At 40.2% G+C, this 18,916-nt stretch overlaps 1 protein-coding gene across 3 annotated transcripts; it reads left to right on the top strand.

Annotated features, from left to right (window-relative positions):
- The first annotated feature begins 1,103 nt into the window (after positions 1-1,103).
- Positions 1,104-17,044, top strand: LOC109624385 (troponin I, fast skeletal muscle-like). 3 transcript variants are annotated; one of them, XM_020078997.2, is made up of 7 exons: positions 10,307-10,771; positions 12,649-12,681; positions 12,943-12,979; positions 13,822-13,950; positions 14,775-14,864; positions 15,922-16,098; positions 16,815-17,044. In XM_020078997.2, the coding sequence occupies exons 2-7, from the start codon at positions 12,674-12,676 to the stop codon at positions 16,908-16,910; spliced, it is 537 nt and encodes a 178-aa protein (XP_019934556.1). In that variant the 5' UTR covers positions 10,307-10,771; positions 12,649-12,673; the 3' UTR covers positions 16,911-17,044. The 3 variants fall into 3 exon arrangements, 1 of the variants encoding a protein (XP_019934556.1); XR_011243548.1 differs by lacking the exons at positions 12,943-12,979; positions 13,822-13,950; positions 14,775-14,864; positions 15,922-16,098; positions 16,815-17,044 and adding exons at positions 1,104-1,864; positions 1,984-2,064; positions 3,276-3,460 and having other exon boundaries at positions 3,859-10,771; XR_011243549.1 differs by lacking the exons at positions 12,943-12,979; positions 13,822-13,950; positions 14,775-14,864; positions 15,922-16,098; positions 16,815-17,044 and adding exons at positions 1,104-1,864; positions 3,276-3,460 and having other exon boundaries at positions 3,859-10,771.
- The last annotated feature ends 1,872 nt before the right edge of the window (positions 17,045-18,916 follow it).

Raw genomic sequence — 18,916 nt, 5'->3', positions numbered from 1 at the left:
AATGTATGACTTCATTGTTTGTCCACTGGTTTGTAATTTTACTTTGCAGCTTATTTAACAACATAATAACAATATTTAGCTGTGATGCACAAAAGAAAAGGAGTTACAACATATTTTTGTACAGATTTGAATATTTATTAGTACTTTTCAGGCATCTCCAGTTATTGTGATACTATCTCTGGTTTGTTAATTAATAAAGCAGCTGAAAACTAACCAACTACCTAATTCAGTTAAAACCAATCATTTGCTAGTGCTGTGTTTCCTGCTCCGTTTTCGTGTTTTATGTAAACTGTTTATATGAATAAGGATTTCCAAGATGTGTCATACTCAGGACTCACAACATGGACACACAGTTCAGTCTCTTCTTTTACTGCGCTGTCTAAATTTACTTCAGCAAACTATACATGGAACTATTGCTTTATCAAAAATGGCTGTACTCTTTAAGTGTGTGTTGGTGGGTCATGTATCATCAGGTTGTGGGAACAGTCCTCGAAACTTCCAAGGAGGAAAAAAAACACATTTTAAACAGTGACAAACACACAGTAGTGTTGAAATGTTGGTCTACTGGAACTATTAAATTAATGATGCTTTTCTCTTTATCCATTTAGCCTTTTGACAAAAGCTTTCTTTTTATCCATGCTTATGAAAACACCCATACACTAAAAATGATTCTAGTTTCAGTGTAGAGTGTTGTTCCATGAGAAACTTGTAAATATGAAATGAAATTAGTTGCTTTTGTATTATTACAATAATACAATTAGGTGGCCACTGTCTATTTCCAAGATATTGCTTTTTCAGTAAAACTAATATTTTTTGTAATTTGTACTTGCTAAACATTAGACAAAGAAATAAACGGTTTTAATTACGAGTAAAATAGATTTGTTAGGATGAGAATCACTGGAGAGCTTGCGCTGGTTGTTAAAGTTAATTCATTGATAAGTGGCCAGTCCCGCCCTAATGAGACACGACGGTGCATTCATCAAGTGAGTCTGAACCCCCATGTTTTTGATCTGCTCAGTTTAGTCTTCCAGGTACTTTTCTTCTCCCAGCTCCCACATGTTCCTCTCCCCTTCCACCACCCCCCCACCCCCGTCTCCTCTCACCTCATTTCATCGACTTATCACCTCATCTGGTTGCTCGACACTGTCTGTCGTCAGATTGGGTTTCAACAACCTGGAAGGCTGCACTCGGGGTCAACCCGCTGCCTGGCTCTGTGAGCGGTGAAGCCGCTCGGCTAGCTGAGCTGCTCACTAGCTAATTAGTCACCGGAGCTCCGTGGAGACTGTCACCACGGTGGTGTCAGCAACGTTATCCGCCGACACGCAGCCATGCTAGCCGCTGACACGCACAACATGTAGTTGTAGTCGGGGCGTCATGAGCTGCAGCGCCCGTACACGAGCAGCAAGCGGCGGTGCTAACCAGCAGCGGCTAGCTCGCTAACGCTTAGCATTTTTTTTTTTTTTTTTTAGCGAAAGCGTCCACATGTTCGCTCCGTCCCCCGGTGTGCACCCGTTAGTCTGCCGCGGTTCGGGAGCAGGAATAACCGACGGTCAGAGTCTCCATCAGCCCTTTAACATGAGACCCGCAGGACAGTAAGCTAGCTAGCAGGCTGCTGCTAGCGGCTAACTTAGCCGGTGATGCTAGCAGCAGCGTCCGTCCACGCCGCCCGCAGCTGAAGTCACGTCCGTCCCATGGAGCTGAAGTGTTGCCCGGCTTCCCAAAGATGACGGGCCGCCTGAGCCCGGTTTTTGTGCCTCTGTATGCAGGAGGCGGAACATGGAAGCCGAGGAAGAGTGGGACAAAGATCTGAGTGCGCACAAGCTGCTGGATAAGAAAGTGCTCCGCAAACAGAATGGAGGGATCGGTAAGGCCGGTGTTTTTTTGTTTTTTTTTACTTCTGTGCAAGCAAATTCTCACTGTCACCGCTTCCAAGCAGCCGCATGGGTTTGTTATGTTGACAACAAGGTGACCTCTTGTTCACAGGTATAGCCAGGACTCTTCACGGTCTGTTTAAAACCCAAAACACGCTGCAGATTCAGTCCATCACCTGCTCAGAATGTGCTAGTAAGTGAAACCCTCCATGGAAATAGTCTGATTTCCATCTCTGCATTTAGAAAATGCTGCTATCTCTGATGCTTTAGATTGTTATGTGCAGGCAGAGGTATGAACAGGGCTGCTGCTGCTTGATTATGATGAATCTAAATTTATGTTGTAACCGTGCTTGTCTTATTGAAGACACAGAGCTTAGCATCAGCAAGAATATACTACTGGCAGCTAAACCTGCTGAGGTTCTCAATGTACTTTGAGCTTTAGACATTCATCTAATCATCTTTATGAAACGGTACTTCATCTGTCAGTACATTGCAAAATCAATAAACTGATTAGCACAGTCAAAAGTAAATACTAGAAATCTGTCTGTATGAGCCCACACCACAATATTACATAACTTTTAATAGTAGTGAGAATTTAACACACCTCTAACCTGCTTAACTTCACTTGAGGGGTTAGTGACGGAGGGTGTAACTGTTCTTTAAATGTTTTTTATATCAAGCGCATCTAGTAAAAATAATTATTACATTTCATTCTTGTTTTAAAAAAAATTTAGGACATGGCATACACCAACGCCTGTAAGTTGTCTTATGCAGCAACTAAACTCAACTTCAGGCAGCACCCAGTATGAATAAATTAGTTAAAATATTTCCTTAAAAGTAAAACGGTCAACATGAGCGGATGGATTTCTCACTATTAGAATAGACAAGAATAAACTTAAATGTCCAGTTGAGATGGCAAAATTGTCTAAAAAATGAATCAAGTAGGCAGATTTACTTTTTACTCCCGAGCTGCGAGCCTGTGGGCAACGTCAACCCTGAGTGCTTTAAAACGGGCCATCTCACGCAAAGTGGCGTGGACCTGACTCACTTTCCAACATGCTCAGCTGCTGCTTATGGTATAAAATATTTTCCTAAAAACAATCAAGGGCAGTCGAATGGTCCACTGGATGTTATTGTCCTCACCTGAGTTCAGTGACTGTAAAACGTATATGTATTTGATGTATTTCCTCTTCAAACCTATAAATGTGATATACAGCTCTGTGGTATCACAATGTAATAGTATTGGTTGTATAGTTGATATAGTCTTGCTCCAGTCAAAGCTGTTTTTCTTCAAATAAGAGTCAAAGAGTGTTGCTTCATAAAATCTGGTTCATCAGTGGCACTGACCCACTGACAACAAAGTACAACCACATACCTGGCTCTAATATTTCTCCTGTGTTTCAGGCTCCTGTCCAAATCTGATGATGAGTAGGACCGAGCACACCGATGCGAGGCCCATCCCCGTGGCCCTTACCCCCCAGCTCCCCCCCAGAGCTCACCGGCCCCTCTGCGTGTCGGTCTCCTCCGACAGCAGCGGCCGCTTCAAAGCTCTGGAGACGCAGGAGTGGAAGAATAACCTCAAAGCTCAGGTACATTCAAACATCACACAGCATGCAACTGCTACATGCCAGATTAACTTTAGTCTTGTAATATTATAACTTTTTTCTCAATAAATAACTTAATTCTGTGTAATATTACTTTTCTCATTCAATTACAGCTTTATCCTCTTAATATGACTTTTTTGCGCCCATTAGATTATAAATATTTCTCATACGAAATCTTAGATACATTTTTTTCTTCGACCAAATCCTATTCAAAGCACATGAAGATAAAAGTGTGCATTACTCTCTTTCATGTGACAACTTGATATGTCCTCTGTAGTGAGGTCGATCAAAATGTCAGGACTAGTTCAGGGACTAGAAAAGCCTGAGGAACTCAACTTTTTTGTTGTAGTTGAGTAGATGTCAGGTGTGTGTGTTTCTTGCAGATGGAGCAGGCCCACAGTGCAGGAGCTGCCAGCAGCACAGGCTCTCTAGAGCGAGCATCCCTGTTCTGTGCCTCAGCTTCCACCACAGCATCCAGCTCCAGCCTGTCCAGTCCAGTGGAGATCCTCAACAAAAGCAAATCCTCCAGCCGCTTCTCTCTCTTCTCTCCGCCCTGGAACAGCAGTTCTGAGTCTGACTCCAACCCGCCGTCCCGTTCTGGTTCCAAGAAGTTGCGCAACTACAGCAGGAGAGCTGCCACGGGTCCGGCAGGAGCCAGGGGCCCCGACACACCTGAGCCTAAACCCAGTGGCCCTGAACACTTCCAGTACTCTGAACCCGTCATCTCCAAGGTGACGGACTACATCTATGTTGGCAACCTGAATGCGGCATACAATGGACGCACCCTGTGCCGCAACAACATTGACAGCATCATAGATATGAGCAGCTTGCCAGGAGAACCGGGGCCCAGCCTCAGCCTCATACCCTGCACCTGCACCCGCGGCGCCCGTCACAGCTGGTCTCGCCTCAAGGTAGACATTGGAGACGTGCCGGACGCTTTGGGTGACGGTCCGGCCCTGAAACAGCGCTGCTTCGAGGACATCAACGAATGCATTGACGCCTCCACAGAGAAGAGGAAGCGTGTCCTGGTCCACTGTCGGGACGGCTTCTCCTTGGCACCGACGTGTATCATCCAGTACCTGATGGTGAAGCAGAACATGAGGCTGATTGCCGCCTACGAGCTGCTGAGGGCCAAGTACCCGGTCAACATCAGGGAATGTCACCAGAATGTGCTGGTGAGCCTGGAGAGGGCGCTGCGGCCTGGGGGCAACGTCAACCCTGAGTGCTTTAAACAGGCCATCTCACGCAAAGTGGCGTGGACCTGACTCACTTTCAAACATGCTCAGCTGCTGCTTATGGTATAAAATATTTTCCTAAAAACAATCAAGGGCAGTTGTACTTCGCCCTGTCGACTCTTCAACTGGTCCACTGGATGTTATTGTCCTCACCTGAGTTCAGTGACTGTAAAACGTATGAATTTGATGTATTTCCTCTTCAAACCTATAAATGTGACCTGGCCGTTATTCCTCCCCTCTCACAGAACAGGAGACGCAATAGACTTCACTGTAATGTATACAGCTTCGTGGTATCACAATGTAATAGAGTTGGCTGTATAGTTGATATAGTCCTGCTCCGGTTTTGTGCCATGCCGTCATGGTGGTGTTTTCTATCAGGGGAAATTATTAATGGGAGATCTCAGGAGATTATTGATGTCATTCTAGTACAGGGTGGGAAATTACTCATCAGATGAGTCCTCGGCCAAGTTCACACCTGGAAATAAAATGCGTCTTGGTTAGCTTTATGTGGCATATATGGTCTGGTAATATGTTCACAACAGTTGCAAAGACCAATATCAGTCTATTAGTTGCAACCTAACGGATACAGAATTTTAGTTGGTGAGTTTTGATGCACAGAAACACTGTTACAGGTGTGGAATTGCCCTTTGGGTTTCTGAAAATCATAACATTATGTTTATTAAATAAAGCTACACTTTGAAAATATGCAACTAAAACAGTTATTTACTTGTATTTAAAAATAAATTCTGATGTTTTCACCTTGCATTTTGCCGCCATTACCTCTTTGAAAACAGTTAATCACGTAAGCCAAATGAGTCAGAATATATTGAACTGGGAAGGACTCTCCCAGTGGAGCCATCTTTGCCTTCGAATTGGGACAGTCTAGTTCCTCTGCCAGCAAGACCAGCCACCTATCTAAATGAATGGTCACTGGCACATAAACAACTGCTGATAACAACAGATTAGGTTAAGCATGCCCCAAAAATACAATTGATGCATCAAACAAAGTTTTTCTACATATCCATGAATATGGTTGTTGATTGGTATGATATTGCAATGAAGAAGTCCTGGATCTGCTACTGCCATCAGTTGAAACAATAGTGAACTTCAACACAATTGGCTTGCTATGTTTGACAATTGACTGTTGTGGAAAGGGCAAGACATGGATCATACAACCGTCAACTTTGGCATCACAGACATCCTATTTAGGATTTTGTACCTGGGTTATTTACTCCCTTATAATGTTCCTGCCTTTGGGCATTAAGGGCTGTGAATTATATGAAAGTATCAATGGCCAAAATGTGGTGGAAAATTGCCAGATAATAAATGTGTAATGTGTATGTTGCTAAGACAACTTGCATATAAAGCCTTGCAAAGAAAGATACCTTTATGTGAGAAGGCAGGAAAAACAAATCAAACTGATCCCTCTGTACTTGCAGAACATATGGTCCAACCACATATCAGCAGGAAAGTGAAGTGTTAATTTGCTCCCGTCCTGGCACCTTGATTCCTTTTAAATGGCTGCAGTCAATATCTTTATCAACAACAATGTGAAAACAATGCCAGTGCTGTGATGCTTCTCCGTTTCTGCTGCCACTTCAGGTGGGGGGGGGGTTTAAGAAATAGGGTGTTCCAGCCTTGATAACTCAACAAAACACTGGTGGACATGATGACATTCAAACATTTTAAAAGGTGCCTGTGAACTGTGTCGGAAACAGTTAAGTTTTTCACCAAATCAGTGGTAAAGTTTGGTTTAAATGAACTACAATTTTGCATTACAAGTAGAGCATGAGATAAAGACAACTGGACCTGTTCATCAAAACTTTACTCTATAGCACCACTGGTGGTCAAATCTCCACAGAGAACCTTTAATTTATCTGTAAAACTCTAGACTTCCTATGTTGCTCAATAGCTGTTGAGCCTGAACTGTATTTTAAAAGCAGTTAAACTCTACACACTGATTTAAATCAAATTCCAATGTGAAGCTGAAACACAAGTGGCCGCCCAAGATGCATTTTTAGAAATGACAGGTGTGAACTTAGATCAGTTTTATATAGATTTTTTACACAAAGATCTGAAGGAGAAGCAGGTACCTGGATATCATTTGTTTGGAACTTTGTTTTTCTTCCAAAATAATGTTAAGCTGGTGAAATCGTTGTTCGAAGCCATTGTGGGTGGGTTAAAAAAAGTTTGTTTCTGACCCTGTTGAAACAAAGCTGCCACTCTGAAGAACAGAGGACCATTGGATCCATCACCACTGACTGGATTACATTGATTTATCTGCTTCTATCGCAAGAGGGAACTTTGCACACGGACACCTGATTTAAATGTAAAGCTTCTGTTGTTTGTGACATTTTCATGCTGTTTTCTTTTGTTTTTCCGAGGTCATACTTGATGGAAGATGAACGGTTCGACCTCTCCTCCGTGAGGAAGACTGTAGCCCCATTTTTAGCCACAGTTTGTTTGATTTAATCTCTGGTGGTGCTCAAACTGTGGCTTTGTAAATTTGAACTTCAGTGTATGCGGTGAGGCTGGGTGTCGTGCATCTCTGTAGATTTTCAGTATTAGTGTTTCAGTGCCACTGAACTGTGATTCAGGGTTTAAACTGCAAGAGAGGATTTTTGCACTACTCACAGGGTTGTTCAATGCAAGTATTGATTTTTATTTAAATATTGTTTGAATTATTATTTTTCAATATCAACTGGGAGTTTGACAGTTGGCGTGTTTACCCACCTATTAGAATAATCACATTAAGATAATTGTTCAATTAAAGTGTTTGATTAAAAAGCAGTTCATGATCATCAGTTTGTCTGATTATAGACGAATGATTTGACCACGGTCTACCAAGGTGACAAATAATATAAAAATTACATAATTGTATCTGTTATTCTTCAAATGATTGATCATTTAAATCTGTCAAATATCAGATGAAGGTGAAAACTCATGTTCTTCACGGTTTTAGTTGACGTCTTCACGAGGTCTTGTTTTGCCCAAACCCCAAAATATTCAACTGACAGAGACAGAAAAAGGAAAAGCAGCATATCCTCACATTGGAGAATGTTTTTGATTAATTACTTAAAACATCACTCAATCATTGAAACTGCAGCTGATTTATCCTCTTTATATCAGCTACTTGATTAATCATCTAGGTTCAGCACTTGTTCCCAAACTGGATACATGACACAGCTGAGTCAGTACTGAGGAAAGTGAGCTTTGATATCTGCCCTGTTTTCACCCTGCTCAGACCTGGTGTTAACATCCGTCCTGAGAGATCTGATCCCAATTGGTCAGCTCTCAGTACATCTGTCCACACCTGGCAGTAAAATGCCTCAGCTGTTAAATAAGATTTATCCATTTGACAAAACATGTGGAGGCAAATATTTATATTGTGGCAGTGACCCCATGTCCGTATATCGGAAACACTGACTAGAGTAAAGATACTGAGAGTTCATTCTCGGATGACTCAGGATGGAGGTTAGTACCTGGTCTGTTAACTGATACCCTGATGTTCTTCCACATCAGCCAAATTGCTGTTTTAGTACAAAAGTGACCATCACATCAATTGATGCCTTCCTGTTATCATTGACATCCCCAATGTTTACAGATTGTGTCCTATGTCAACTAGATGATTCTGGTATAACTAACACAAGTAGATCAAGGCAAACATACAGGAATGATGACATATTTGAAATGGTACTTTTTGTAACTTGGTAACTAACTAGGTTAGCTCCATTAGGTTGTGCTCTAACAATATCTGCACTGGTTCCCGTCCCACCTGCTTTTCCCCAATGCATGCTGGTTTATTTTGTGTCATTAATTACAGCGGAAAATATTGATCTTCTTCTGTTCAGTTTCTAATATGATCTATTGCCATTCTGTCATTTGAAGGTGCACTTTAAGAGAGGGTAAAGTGCAGCTTGGTTTGCTGCTGTGGATGCTAATATGACCCTACTATGCAGATATTTGCATAGTTATATACATTGCAACCAGTTGCAGAAAGTGATTTCCAAAAAGAAAAGCTTCAGTTCATTAGCTATGTTTGGTTGTAGTTTGCAAATGGTTCAATCTAAAGGCTAAAATTTTTATCCTCATCACTGAAAACTATTATCTACGCTGAGTACAACAATTCAACCAAGCAGCTGAAAGTTAGTCAGGTTCGCTGGCAGTTTAATTCAGTGGTTACAAGATGTATCAGTCTGAAATGTGAAGCTCCATCATCAAAATTTAGCACAAGTATAAACCACCAAAGGTTTAAGTAACGGATATTTTTTTTGCTTACTATCAGTTGGTCCAGTCGCGGCTCTAAATTAATTTGCTAGTGGTCTGTTCCGGGTAAAGTGATGGATCATATTTTCATCAGTTTTCATTTCATTTCATCAGCCAGTAAAGATAAATCAAGCTGAGTGACCAACATATTAATAATTGGGGAACAAACACTCCTAGAAAACCTTTCTGAGAAATGAAAGTTATGCAAATAGTAAAATGAAGGCTAAAATGTTGCCATTGGCTTTTCTTTTTTTGTATTTCAGTTTTTTTTTTTCCATGTGCTTACTTGGGCAGCCTCAGTGAGAATCAGTTGTACAGGACAGTTGTATGCAGCACAGTCCAGTCTTGATGTGAGCGGTGTGGTAGGAGTGGAAACTAAAAGTATGGTGCCTTGATTTGAAGTTGTCTCGTGACCGTACGGTGACATTTGCACACTTTGTATGACTTTTTCTTCTCTTAATATGTTGTACAATGTTGAATATTTTTTGATGTTTTATTTGGGCCAAAACAGAAAAGTATAAACATGATTATCTGTGTAAAATGGTCCTTGCTGTAATATAATTGCTATTCATTAGTGTACAGTACTGGTGTTTTACTAATGCAGGACGTGAGACAGGAGACGGTATATTTCTCGATGTTATTGATGCCCACTGTAGTAGACTGAGTGTCGGCATATTTCAAGTCACAGTCATCATATCAAACTGAATAGGTTTTCTTACTCATTCTCTCAGGTGATTTCTCAGTGGCCCAGAATGTTCTCAATGAATATGATGTTCAGAAATGTGAAACAATGTATTTCTCATGTCATGTTTCTTAAGTCACATATAATTTGTACTGTTGAAATATTAAAGAAAGATATGTACTCAGCTGTTGTTCTGGGGTTGACTGCAAAGCCAGAAAACACCTGTTGTATCTGTTTCCAGGCACTGATTACAATAAATTTGATTTTAGTTTATTACCAGTCAATACAGTAGCCAAGTCATTTCTTTTCCTACTTTGTTCTCTTGCTTGGAGCAGCTAATATATTATCACGTAAAGAATGGAAAAATATATTTAATGTACTATATTTTTACATCATAAATAGAGTACACTGTTTTTAGTGAATGCAACTTCTGCATTATTGTGAATCTCAAAATTATACTCCTCCTGCCCTTTCCTACTGTGTTCTTCCTGCAGAAAAATCCCGAGTGATCTTGGTTCAGAGAGTCTCTCCCTGTCGTGTCTCCCTCCTCTCACTTTCCCTCCTTCCCTGGCAGCTCCTGTTAACAGCTTCTTAATAGCCTCCATTAAGCGTGTCTTAAATGACCGTCTAGAAACTCCACTCCCTCCCACCTGCTGTCTCCTCAACTTTCATCACTGCTGTTCCCTGGTTTCCTTCACTTAAAAACTGCCTCACAGTCATCCTTCCCTTAACAGCAAGCCTATAACAGTGTTCATATTTGATCATATTTGGTGCATTGACAAATATCTCCTTCTAGTTCTCTTCATTTTACCTTCTCCTTCTGTGAGCACTTTCCTTTTGGGGCTCCGGGGAAAATAATGCAATCAGTAAAACAATCAGAAGGCTGGGGGTTATTTATAATGGTCAGATAGGGAGGAGATTTAAGAGCAGAGGGGAGGCCAGATATAATAACTGCTGGTGAGCCCATTGGTCTATGAGAAAATCTACTTCCATAAAGAGAAAGCTGGGGTTTCCTTTGCTTTTGGGGAATACAATATATACCAACGTATAGTTCCAACACGGAGCTGCTGCCCACATCTGTTGCTCCGCTCCATTTCCATCTTTGGCCACAAGGTAAGAGATCTTTGTCTTTTCTCTGCTGCAGCTGATTTCTTAGCACGTATTTGATTCTTATGAAAAGTTGTTGATCCAGTTGTTGTGAATGTATGTGTTTGTTGCTTTGGATGTTTAAACTGAATTGAAAAATAATCCAGCTCTTTAGAATCTGTGACTGTAGGATGAAGGTGATGATGTTTTTACTTTAACATTAATAGCCTAAGGTCAGTGGTGAGGTGTGTTGGTGAAAATTGACTCTACAGTTGGAAAGTGATAGTCCCAGTGTTTATTGCTGTCATCACAAACAGTTTGAATAGATGTTATGTCATATTGATAAATTGATCTGTCTTCATGTTTGATCACATTTAATAACATAACATTTTGCAATAATCTGCAATGAATATTGATGTCACATTTCAATATCAAGGAAAGATATATATGCTTTAATGTATTTAATTATGGAAATATATATATTGCAACATGCAAATTGATCTATTATATATTCATTAAAAGTACAGACTTAAATGTTTTTTCATGATCTCAAGACACAACATCAGAATTAGAATCATCACTTTATGTTAACATATTACTATCGCTATTTTTCTCCAGGTTTCTTCCTGAATTTCTTCCTGTTGTTAATAAAAATGATTTAGACTATATATATATTTATATATAGTCTGTAGAACTATACAGTGATAGTAGTCTAAAAAATGCATATAAATCCAATATAAAATGTGAAATAATTGAATTATAACAATAAAGCATAATTTGAACCCTTAACATACACTAAATCAGTCATATAATGTCAAAACATTTTTGTAGGGACTGGATCTGTTGTTGTGGCTAACGAGAAAATGTGTCCATTGAGCTGCTATGGTTTTTACTGGGGATTTTGACTGTCGATCTGCAGGATCAGTTCTTGTCTCAAGTCTGTTACTTTGATCAGCTACTTAAATCCTGAACCATTTCTCATCATTCCTTCATTATTCTGTTAAAAATCAAGACTCAAACAGTGTCGTATGAGAAATATTGCACCTGACATTACAAGTATTGGCACTCGGTGTTAAAGGCCTGGATCTGCAGGATCAGAGCCAGCTTTGTTTTTTGTGATGGATTGTGTTGGTGATATAAAGCCTAATCTATTTCTGAACTTTCTTTTCTCTGTTATTTGAAATTTAGATTCACACAATGTTGAAAGAGAAACAAAACCTGTTTCCACTGATCTGCAGTCAGGTTTAGTGCTGCTTCTGTAATTATTTGATGAAACAGTATCAGCCTGAGCCGCTCCTGATCCCTTCTGTGTTTTATTCAAAACAATTATAAGAGAAATACCAGATCAGACACATTTTCTTGGTTCAGGACCAAAATATAACTATAACCTTAAAGTTTTTACATATTGAAAACTAAAACCTGAAATCATGGCTGAGACATCTTTTAGACATTTAGTTAAATATCTACGAGCCCTCAGTTCTGTTTTCTGTCTGATCTGTTCTCTATTTTAGAAGATGTCTAATGGCTGAGATGTTTGTAGCAACAGAGGAGGTATCAGGTGTTTCTTATAATCTTCTAGAAGACAGACAGGGATGCAAGGGATGGGAGACAACTGGACCCCAGATCTTTGCCCTAATTTAGACAAGAGGGTTTTTCCTCACTCAAGGCTGACCACTGAGCCTGGAGCCAGTGTTGGGTTTCCTCTGAGTGGAGTCATTATCCCCCAGAGACTGGACAGCGGGATTCCAGTCCTGTTCCTCCTCAGTCTGACCCCACATTCATCTCGTGTCCTGTTTCCCTGCTTGCGTTAATAACTTTTCCTGATAAATAACCACTTATGAAAGTTTCACATGTCTGCAGTCGTCTGTCTTCACCTTTCAGTGGAACATTGTGTTTTTGTGCAGGGTTTGAAGCCAAACAAACATCAACATGGCAGAGTAAGTAACTCTGGTCTTATTCATATATTCAAGTTCTTTAGATTTAGCTCGTCATTATAAGCTCACTTCAAACATGATTCTCCATATTCCATAAGTGTTTGAGTGCAAAATATCTCATCTCTTTTAAAACAATTCTGAAATATTTTCGGAAAACATTTCCAATAAGAAGTAATTTTCAAGAGTCAAGTTTGTTTATATATTTATGAATACAAAATCTTTTATATGAATCACAATAACATTGTGACTGTTGTTTCTCCTCAGAAAAAAAATGTCTTCGAGTCGCAAGCATCATATAAAGGTAAAAGTCTTTGTTATAACATTGTTTGTTGTGCAGTGTTTTGGGAAGCAAAGCAGAGGACATCTGCTAAGGAGCCCCGCAGGGTCACATCCAAATATTTTTGAGGATCACTTTTGCTTTCCTTCTAAATGTTTTGCGTTACCTCCCAATAGTTTTGTAGGCAATATGTTTTGCTTTATCTTGCAGTAGGTTACTGTTCCTATCATGAAATGTCATCTATATCCACACAGTTGTCCTGAGAACAGTAACTGGTTCTGATTGGATCAGACAGCTTCCTGCAGGTTACTGTACTGTTTCCTCCTGGAGAGAACTCTGAGAATCTGATTGGTTGGGCTGATTTTTTACACTGCACATGTCTGTAATCGGGGAAAAAAAGAAATAACTATGTTTACCAGAGACAGAAACACAAACTCAGTGCAGCTGTCATTATCTGCATTAGGTGTGGGTCATGTTCGGACACTGTCATGACTTTCATTGACTGTAGAACAATATCATTTATCAAACATTGGACCATATTAATCACAGACTAGCTGTGACCTAATCTAGTGACCACCATAACCAAGCTACATTAGTTTGGTCTTGTGCCCATACAGGTTCATTCCGAGGCTCACCCCATTAGGTATGCCTCAGAAGAAATACAAAAAATATTGAAAGATAACTCAAAACAAATGAATCCCCAGAAATATTCTCATCATGACCCTTCTGGGCTCCGTAAATGGCAAATTGGTTGCCAGAAAAACTTTTGCATTTTTTTCACAAATTGATTAAATTAGTTTTTTTTTGCATCAACAATACTGGATGTGCCTTCATGTTTTCACGTTATCGGGGTGTTTCCTCTGCAGAGTTTGATGCTGTCCATCGCCAAAGGTTTGCTGGAGGAGGAGGAGAGGGAGCAAGAGGAGGAGAGGGGGAGGTACATGGCTGAGAACTGTCCTCCTGTGTCCATGCCCAGGAGCATGCAGGAGCTGCAGGCACGTGACACACCAACGCACAGAAACTCACAGCAACACATGATTACACATTAAACACATTCATGTGGTGGGGGTGAACCCCGTCTTGTGAGTCCTGTAATAATCAGTCACTTGATAGTTGACTTATGATACTCGGTTCACAATATTGACTGAAATCATTTTGTGAGTACAGAAGATGAAATAAACCACTTCTCCTTTGAGGGTCACGGGGGGGCTGGAGCCGATCACAGCTGACACTGAGCGAGAGCAGGTCGCCAGCGTATCACAGGGCCAACGTATTCAGAGACAAACATCCATTCACATTCAGGGTAAAATTAGACTCTCCAATTAAAATCTAATCCCACACTATCACAGAGAGAACATGCAAACTCCACACAGAGAGACCCCGGCCAAATGGAATTCAAGACAGAAACCTTCTAGCTGTGAGGCAGTGGTACAAACCACCACACCACCGTGCCTTGGAAAGGCTCTGCTACTCCGTAAGATGATGTGATGTTAACAAATAACCAGGTGCAGCTGTCACTGATCAGATTTAGTTGATGTAGTGGTTAACTTTTAAGGAGGACAGACACCAACTGGGCCCAAAGATGTTAAGTACACCCAGGTCTGATCAGTACGTGATGGTCCTGCCTTCGCAGAGGGTGTCTTGTAGTTAAAAGATCATAGCACGCACTGACGCTAAGGTACACAACTGACCATGTCCCTGTCCCTAACATCTGCTGGTGGTTAGCAACTTATCGTCAAACTCTTATGGCAAAAATGAATATTTACAATGTTGTCTTGTATGTTCTGAAAAAAGACATGTTGTTGATGTTTGTGTTCAGGAGCTGTGCAGGGAGATCCACCACAAGATCGACGTGATCGATGAGGAGCGATACAACCTGGAGGTGAAAGTCAACAAGTCCGACAAGGAGGTAAATTATAATCATTAATAAATCATTTGACATCATAAATCCTGCAGAACCTTCAGTGGTTTAGTCCAGGAGGTCGTTCACCAATCGTAAGGTTGTTGTTTCGATCCCCAGCTCCTCCTGTCCCCGTGTCGAAATGTCCTTGAGCAATACACTGAACCTGAATTAGCTGTGCCCTTAATAATAAAAATGTGTGTGGAGTTCTGGGAAATTTTGAATAGAGTGATTAAGGAATAGTAATGCTCCCTGTGGGGGGTTATATCACACTGGCCAGAGACACAACACACAGACACTGAGACAGAATCATGCTCAAAATAACAGGACAGAGGGAAACACAGGAGGATCAGGAAGTGAAGTGACCTGAAACTAGACAAAATAAAAGAGGAAACAAGACAACAGGCAGAATAAAAAGGAAACTAAAGCGGAAACTGCTGAGGTGTGCTATAGATTTGAATGACCCTATAACCCATCTTAAAGGAATAGTTCACAGAGAAATTCACTTGTTATCTACTCGCCACTATGCAGATAGAGGGGTGTGTGTTTGAGTCCACAGAACACTTTTGGAGTCTCAGGGGTAAATGGTGTTCATCCAACACAATTAACAAGTAACTGGGACCACTTCTTCAAATCGAAAAAAACAGAAAAAGACATAAAATACTTTCATACTGCTCCAAGTGTCCATAAGCTCCGACATTCAAATTCGACTCGAAAAGGCGTCATTTACACGTCATGTAGTCTAAATGTCCTCTGATATCCTCCTGCCTGGAGCCATGTTCACGCGAACTCAAGCTCTTTCCCAAGGGTGGGTGTGGGGTGAGCGGTAGCATCGCAAGTTCGGGTAGCATAGCTGCATAGCTGGAGTTACTGCTGAGTATCGCTGATGTCGTCATGTGCCCCTTGGGGGAGAGCATAGAACGTGTGCTGTGTTTGCAAACATGGCTAAAGGCCAGTAGTATTATATTTAGTATTTTCTGCTTAGCTGTAGGCCTACTGCTCTGTTCGTAGTGAATCATGGCTTCATTTTGCAACTGGTTGTCCCTTACCACTTTCTACCTTCTAGATCGATGACCTGAAGATCAAGGTTCAGGACCTGATGGGCAAATTCAAGAAGCCTGTCCTGAGGAAAGTGCGTATGTCTGCTGACGCCATGCTGAAAGCTCTGCTGGGCTCCAAACACACAGTCAACCTGGACCTGAGGGCCAACCTGAAGCAGGTCAAGAAGGAGGTGAAAGAGGAGGTGAGGAGCTGGCTGGACTCATTCACATGTGCAGTGTAAATGTGTTGCAAGGTTAATATTGGCTATCTAACTAGCACAGAGCGAGGCAGAGCACAACGCAACTTCCTCTGCTAGTTTCGGACTGACTCTGTTCTCATTTTCTTGTCCAGCACAAATATTTAAATAGCGAAAATGCTTGCTCCCATCTTAGCACCCATGGGTGTGTTGGTTGTAAAATGAGGTGTGGTCATGTGCACTGAAGTCAGTAGCTGAGAATGTCCATCTGATTTATTCATTATCCTCCAGAACACAGGGAACAAAACCTTCTGCACACTGTCCAACTTGCAATCAGTGATTTATTTTGCTGTGACGCAAACATTCTGTGATGATTAGAAGCCATCTTAAATAACGAGTGGCTGTCAGACACCCACACACCAGAACACACCCACGATTCATTAAAAGACTAAGTACAACCCTTTTGAACCAAAGGCTTGCACTTATTTTTCACCTAATCTATATCTACTATATACCACTATAACTTCTTCCATTAATCATGTTTATTAAGCTTGATTCAGGTAGGTCCAGATGTCCAGCCTCGACCAGATAGTGTACATTTGATTCTTATAATATATAATTAATAATTAACGAATATAATTTCTGATTTGTTGAGTTAAGTAAAGTCATGTTTCATTAAACCACCTGGTCCTGATCCATTTCCTGTTGTCTTGGGGTTTCAGGATAAAGAACTGCGTGACGTCGGCGACTGGCGTAAAAACATTGAAGACAAAGCTGGCATGGATGGCAGAAAGAAGATGTTTGAGACCGAGGCTTAAGTCAGTGTCTTAACAAAGCTGCAGAATATGTGGTCTTTGTTTTACATTGACTGCACTGGTTCAAATTACCATTCAGATAATTAATATGTAAGCTGTGAAAAGTTCTGTCAAATAAAGAAGTAAAACCTGTTGAAGGAGCTGTTTCCTCATGTTTACTTGGATTTACACGTTTGTCGTACACATACTGTATCTACACATACAACTAAAATACAACCAGCTCTCCAAAGACTATGAATACTAATATATTTTTAATATTTACAAATTCAAGAGTCAGTCTTGACTTAAAGTCATTTTCAGTCTAAATGAAAAATTATAAATAACAGGGGATCTACAAAGGGGGGGTCAACTAACCTGAAGGTTTGCGATTTGATCCATGTCGCTCCCATTCCTCATACCGAGGTGTCCTTGAGCAAGATACTGAACCCCCAACCACGTATTTCTGCTTCTAGCTGATTTTTGATTGGCCTTCACTGTGTCCACAGTGTGAAAATGAATAAAACATAAATATGGATGTAAATGTAAATGTAAGATCAGTAGGAGTTAAAAGTATTCTACAAAACAACCACTCTAAGAAGTAAAATATATTGAGAAAACTATATTCAAGTACATGTAACGGAGTAAATATAATGTGTTACTACCCACCTCTGGTTTTCTGGTCATATTCTTGTTGCTCACATGTTGTTGAGTTATCGGAGATTATGTTTGATCCAAACACCAGTTTAATGTTTCCTGACATACGCATTGACAATATGACAATTACATTATTTTTCCCCAAAACAAAACAGAAAGACTTATGGATACTTGGGTAACACATATTTGGGTAACTGCTGTTGAACAACAGCTAATGCATGCAGATAATTAGGAGTACATGAAATCTTTTGAAATCTTTGTGGATATTTCTCTGTAATTTTTTGAGGGAAGGATCTTTTTTCGTCACTTTGTAGTTGTTTGTGTCTATAGTTGATTCTATTGCTGCTTGTTTCGTCTCTTTGTGATCATTTTTTGATCTTATAATTGAACTCTTGACAATCACTTTCATACAGTGGCTCTGGTGCAGGGTCTTAGAGGTTCCATACGTCAGAACATGCATGAAGTGACTAGTAGGTGTGTCTGGTAATCCATCCATGCTTCTTACTTGGTAGTTCCGGTTTTATGATGTGCAAAGCCTCTAATGATGTAAGACGGACCCAAGTTTAAAGAGGTGTCATCTTCATCACATCCTGGAAGGAGGTGTAATCGTATAGTGAGAAACAGCGAGACACATGAGCCCCAATAATTTCATACAAATTATTTATCCCTTCATATGAACTCTATGAACTGCAGTTGTTATTGGAAACTTCTCAGGTTTTTATATCTGTGTAAAACATTTCTCAACCATCCAGGAAAAGATCAGAGGTAAGTCTTTATTTACCATTATTACTGTATTTATTTGTTATATTGGTTGATTTTAAATGTTGATATAGTAACACTTAAACTAATTTAGCATTAAAAAGCGGTATATAAGCATATGGTTTATAACACTATAATGCAGTTGTAATGCATGTAAAGTGGAAGCTGGTGAAAACATGGTTGAATTAAATAAATGATATGTTCATAGAATAATTGTGATTGTTTATGTATTCTGTGTATTAATATACATCATACATCATAGATGTTTAACTCTGATATTACCTTGTATAATTGAGTGTATATTAACATGGTTTTGTCTTTTCAGGTATCAAGCTGACTCTAGGACAGCTCCATCTTTGCTGCAACTGTTGTGTGAGTTCAATTTACTTCAGTCTTTTTATTAAAGGTACAATCCGAAATCATGACATGAAGATAATGACTGCTCCACTACCAAAATCTAAAAGTATAACAAAGAGAAACACCAAACAGTAAAATTCTAAGTCATTGTTTTCCTTCCGCCTCTTTAAAAAGCCATTGTGCTTGACAAAATTGCAACTATGTCTTTGTCAAGCTGCACAAACTCCCCACAGATGTCCTGCCTCATATTTCTGCCATCA

Source organism: Paralichthys olivaceus, chromosome 7 (assembly GCF_024713975.1).
Source record: "Paralichthys olivaceus isolate ysfri-2021 chromosome 7, ASM2471397v2, whole genome shotgun sequence".
In the NCBI taxonomy this organism is placed as follows: Eukaryota; Metazoa; Chordata; class Actinopteri; order Pleuronectiformes; family Paralichthyidae; genus Paralichthys; species Paralichthys olivaceus.
This window is presented reverse-complemented; position numbering and strand designations above follow the sequence as displayed.

Bases quoted from the DNA above. Each gene is read 5' to 3' on its own strand.
- LOC109624385 (XM_020078997.2), top strand. The intron at 14,865-15,921 runs GTAAATTATAAT...TCTACCTTCTAG, and splicing joins TCAACAAGTCCGACAAGGAG to ATCGATGACCTGAAGATCAA. The intron at 16,099-16,814 runs GTGAGGAGCTGG...TTGGGGTTTCAG, and splicing joins AGAAGGAGGTGAAAGAGGAG to GATAAAGAACTGCGTGACGT.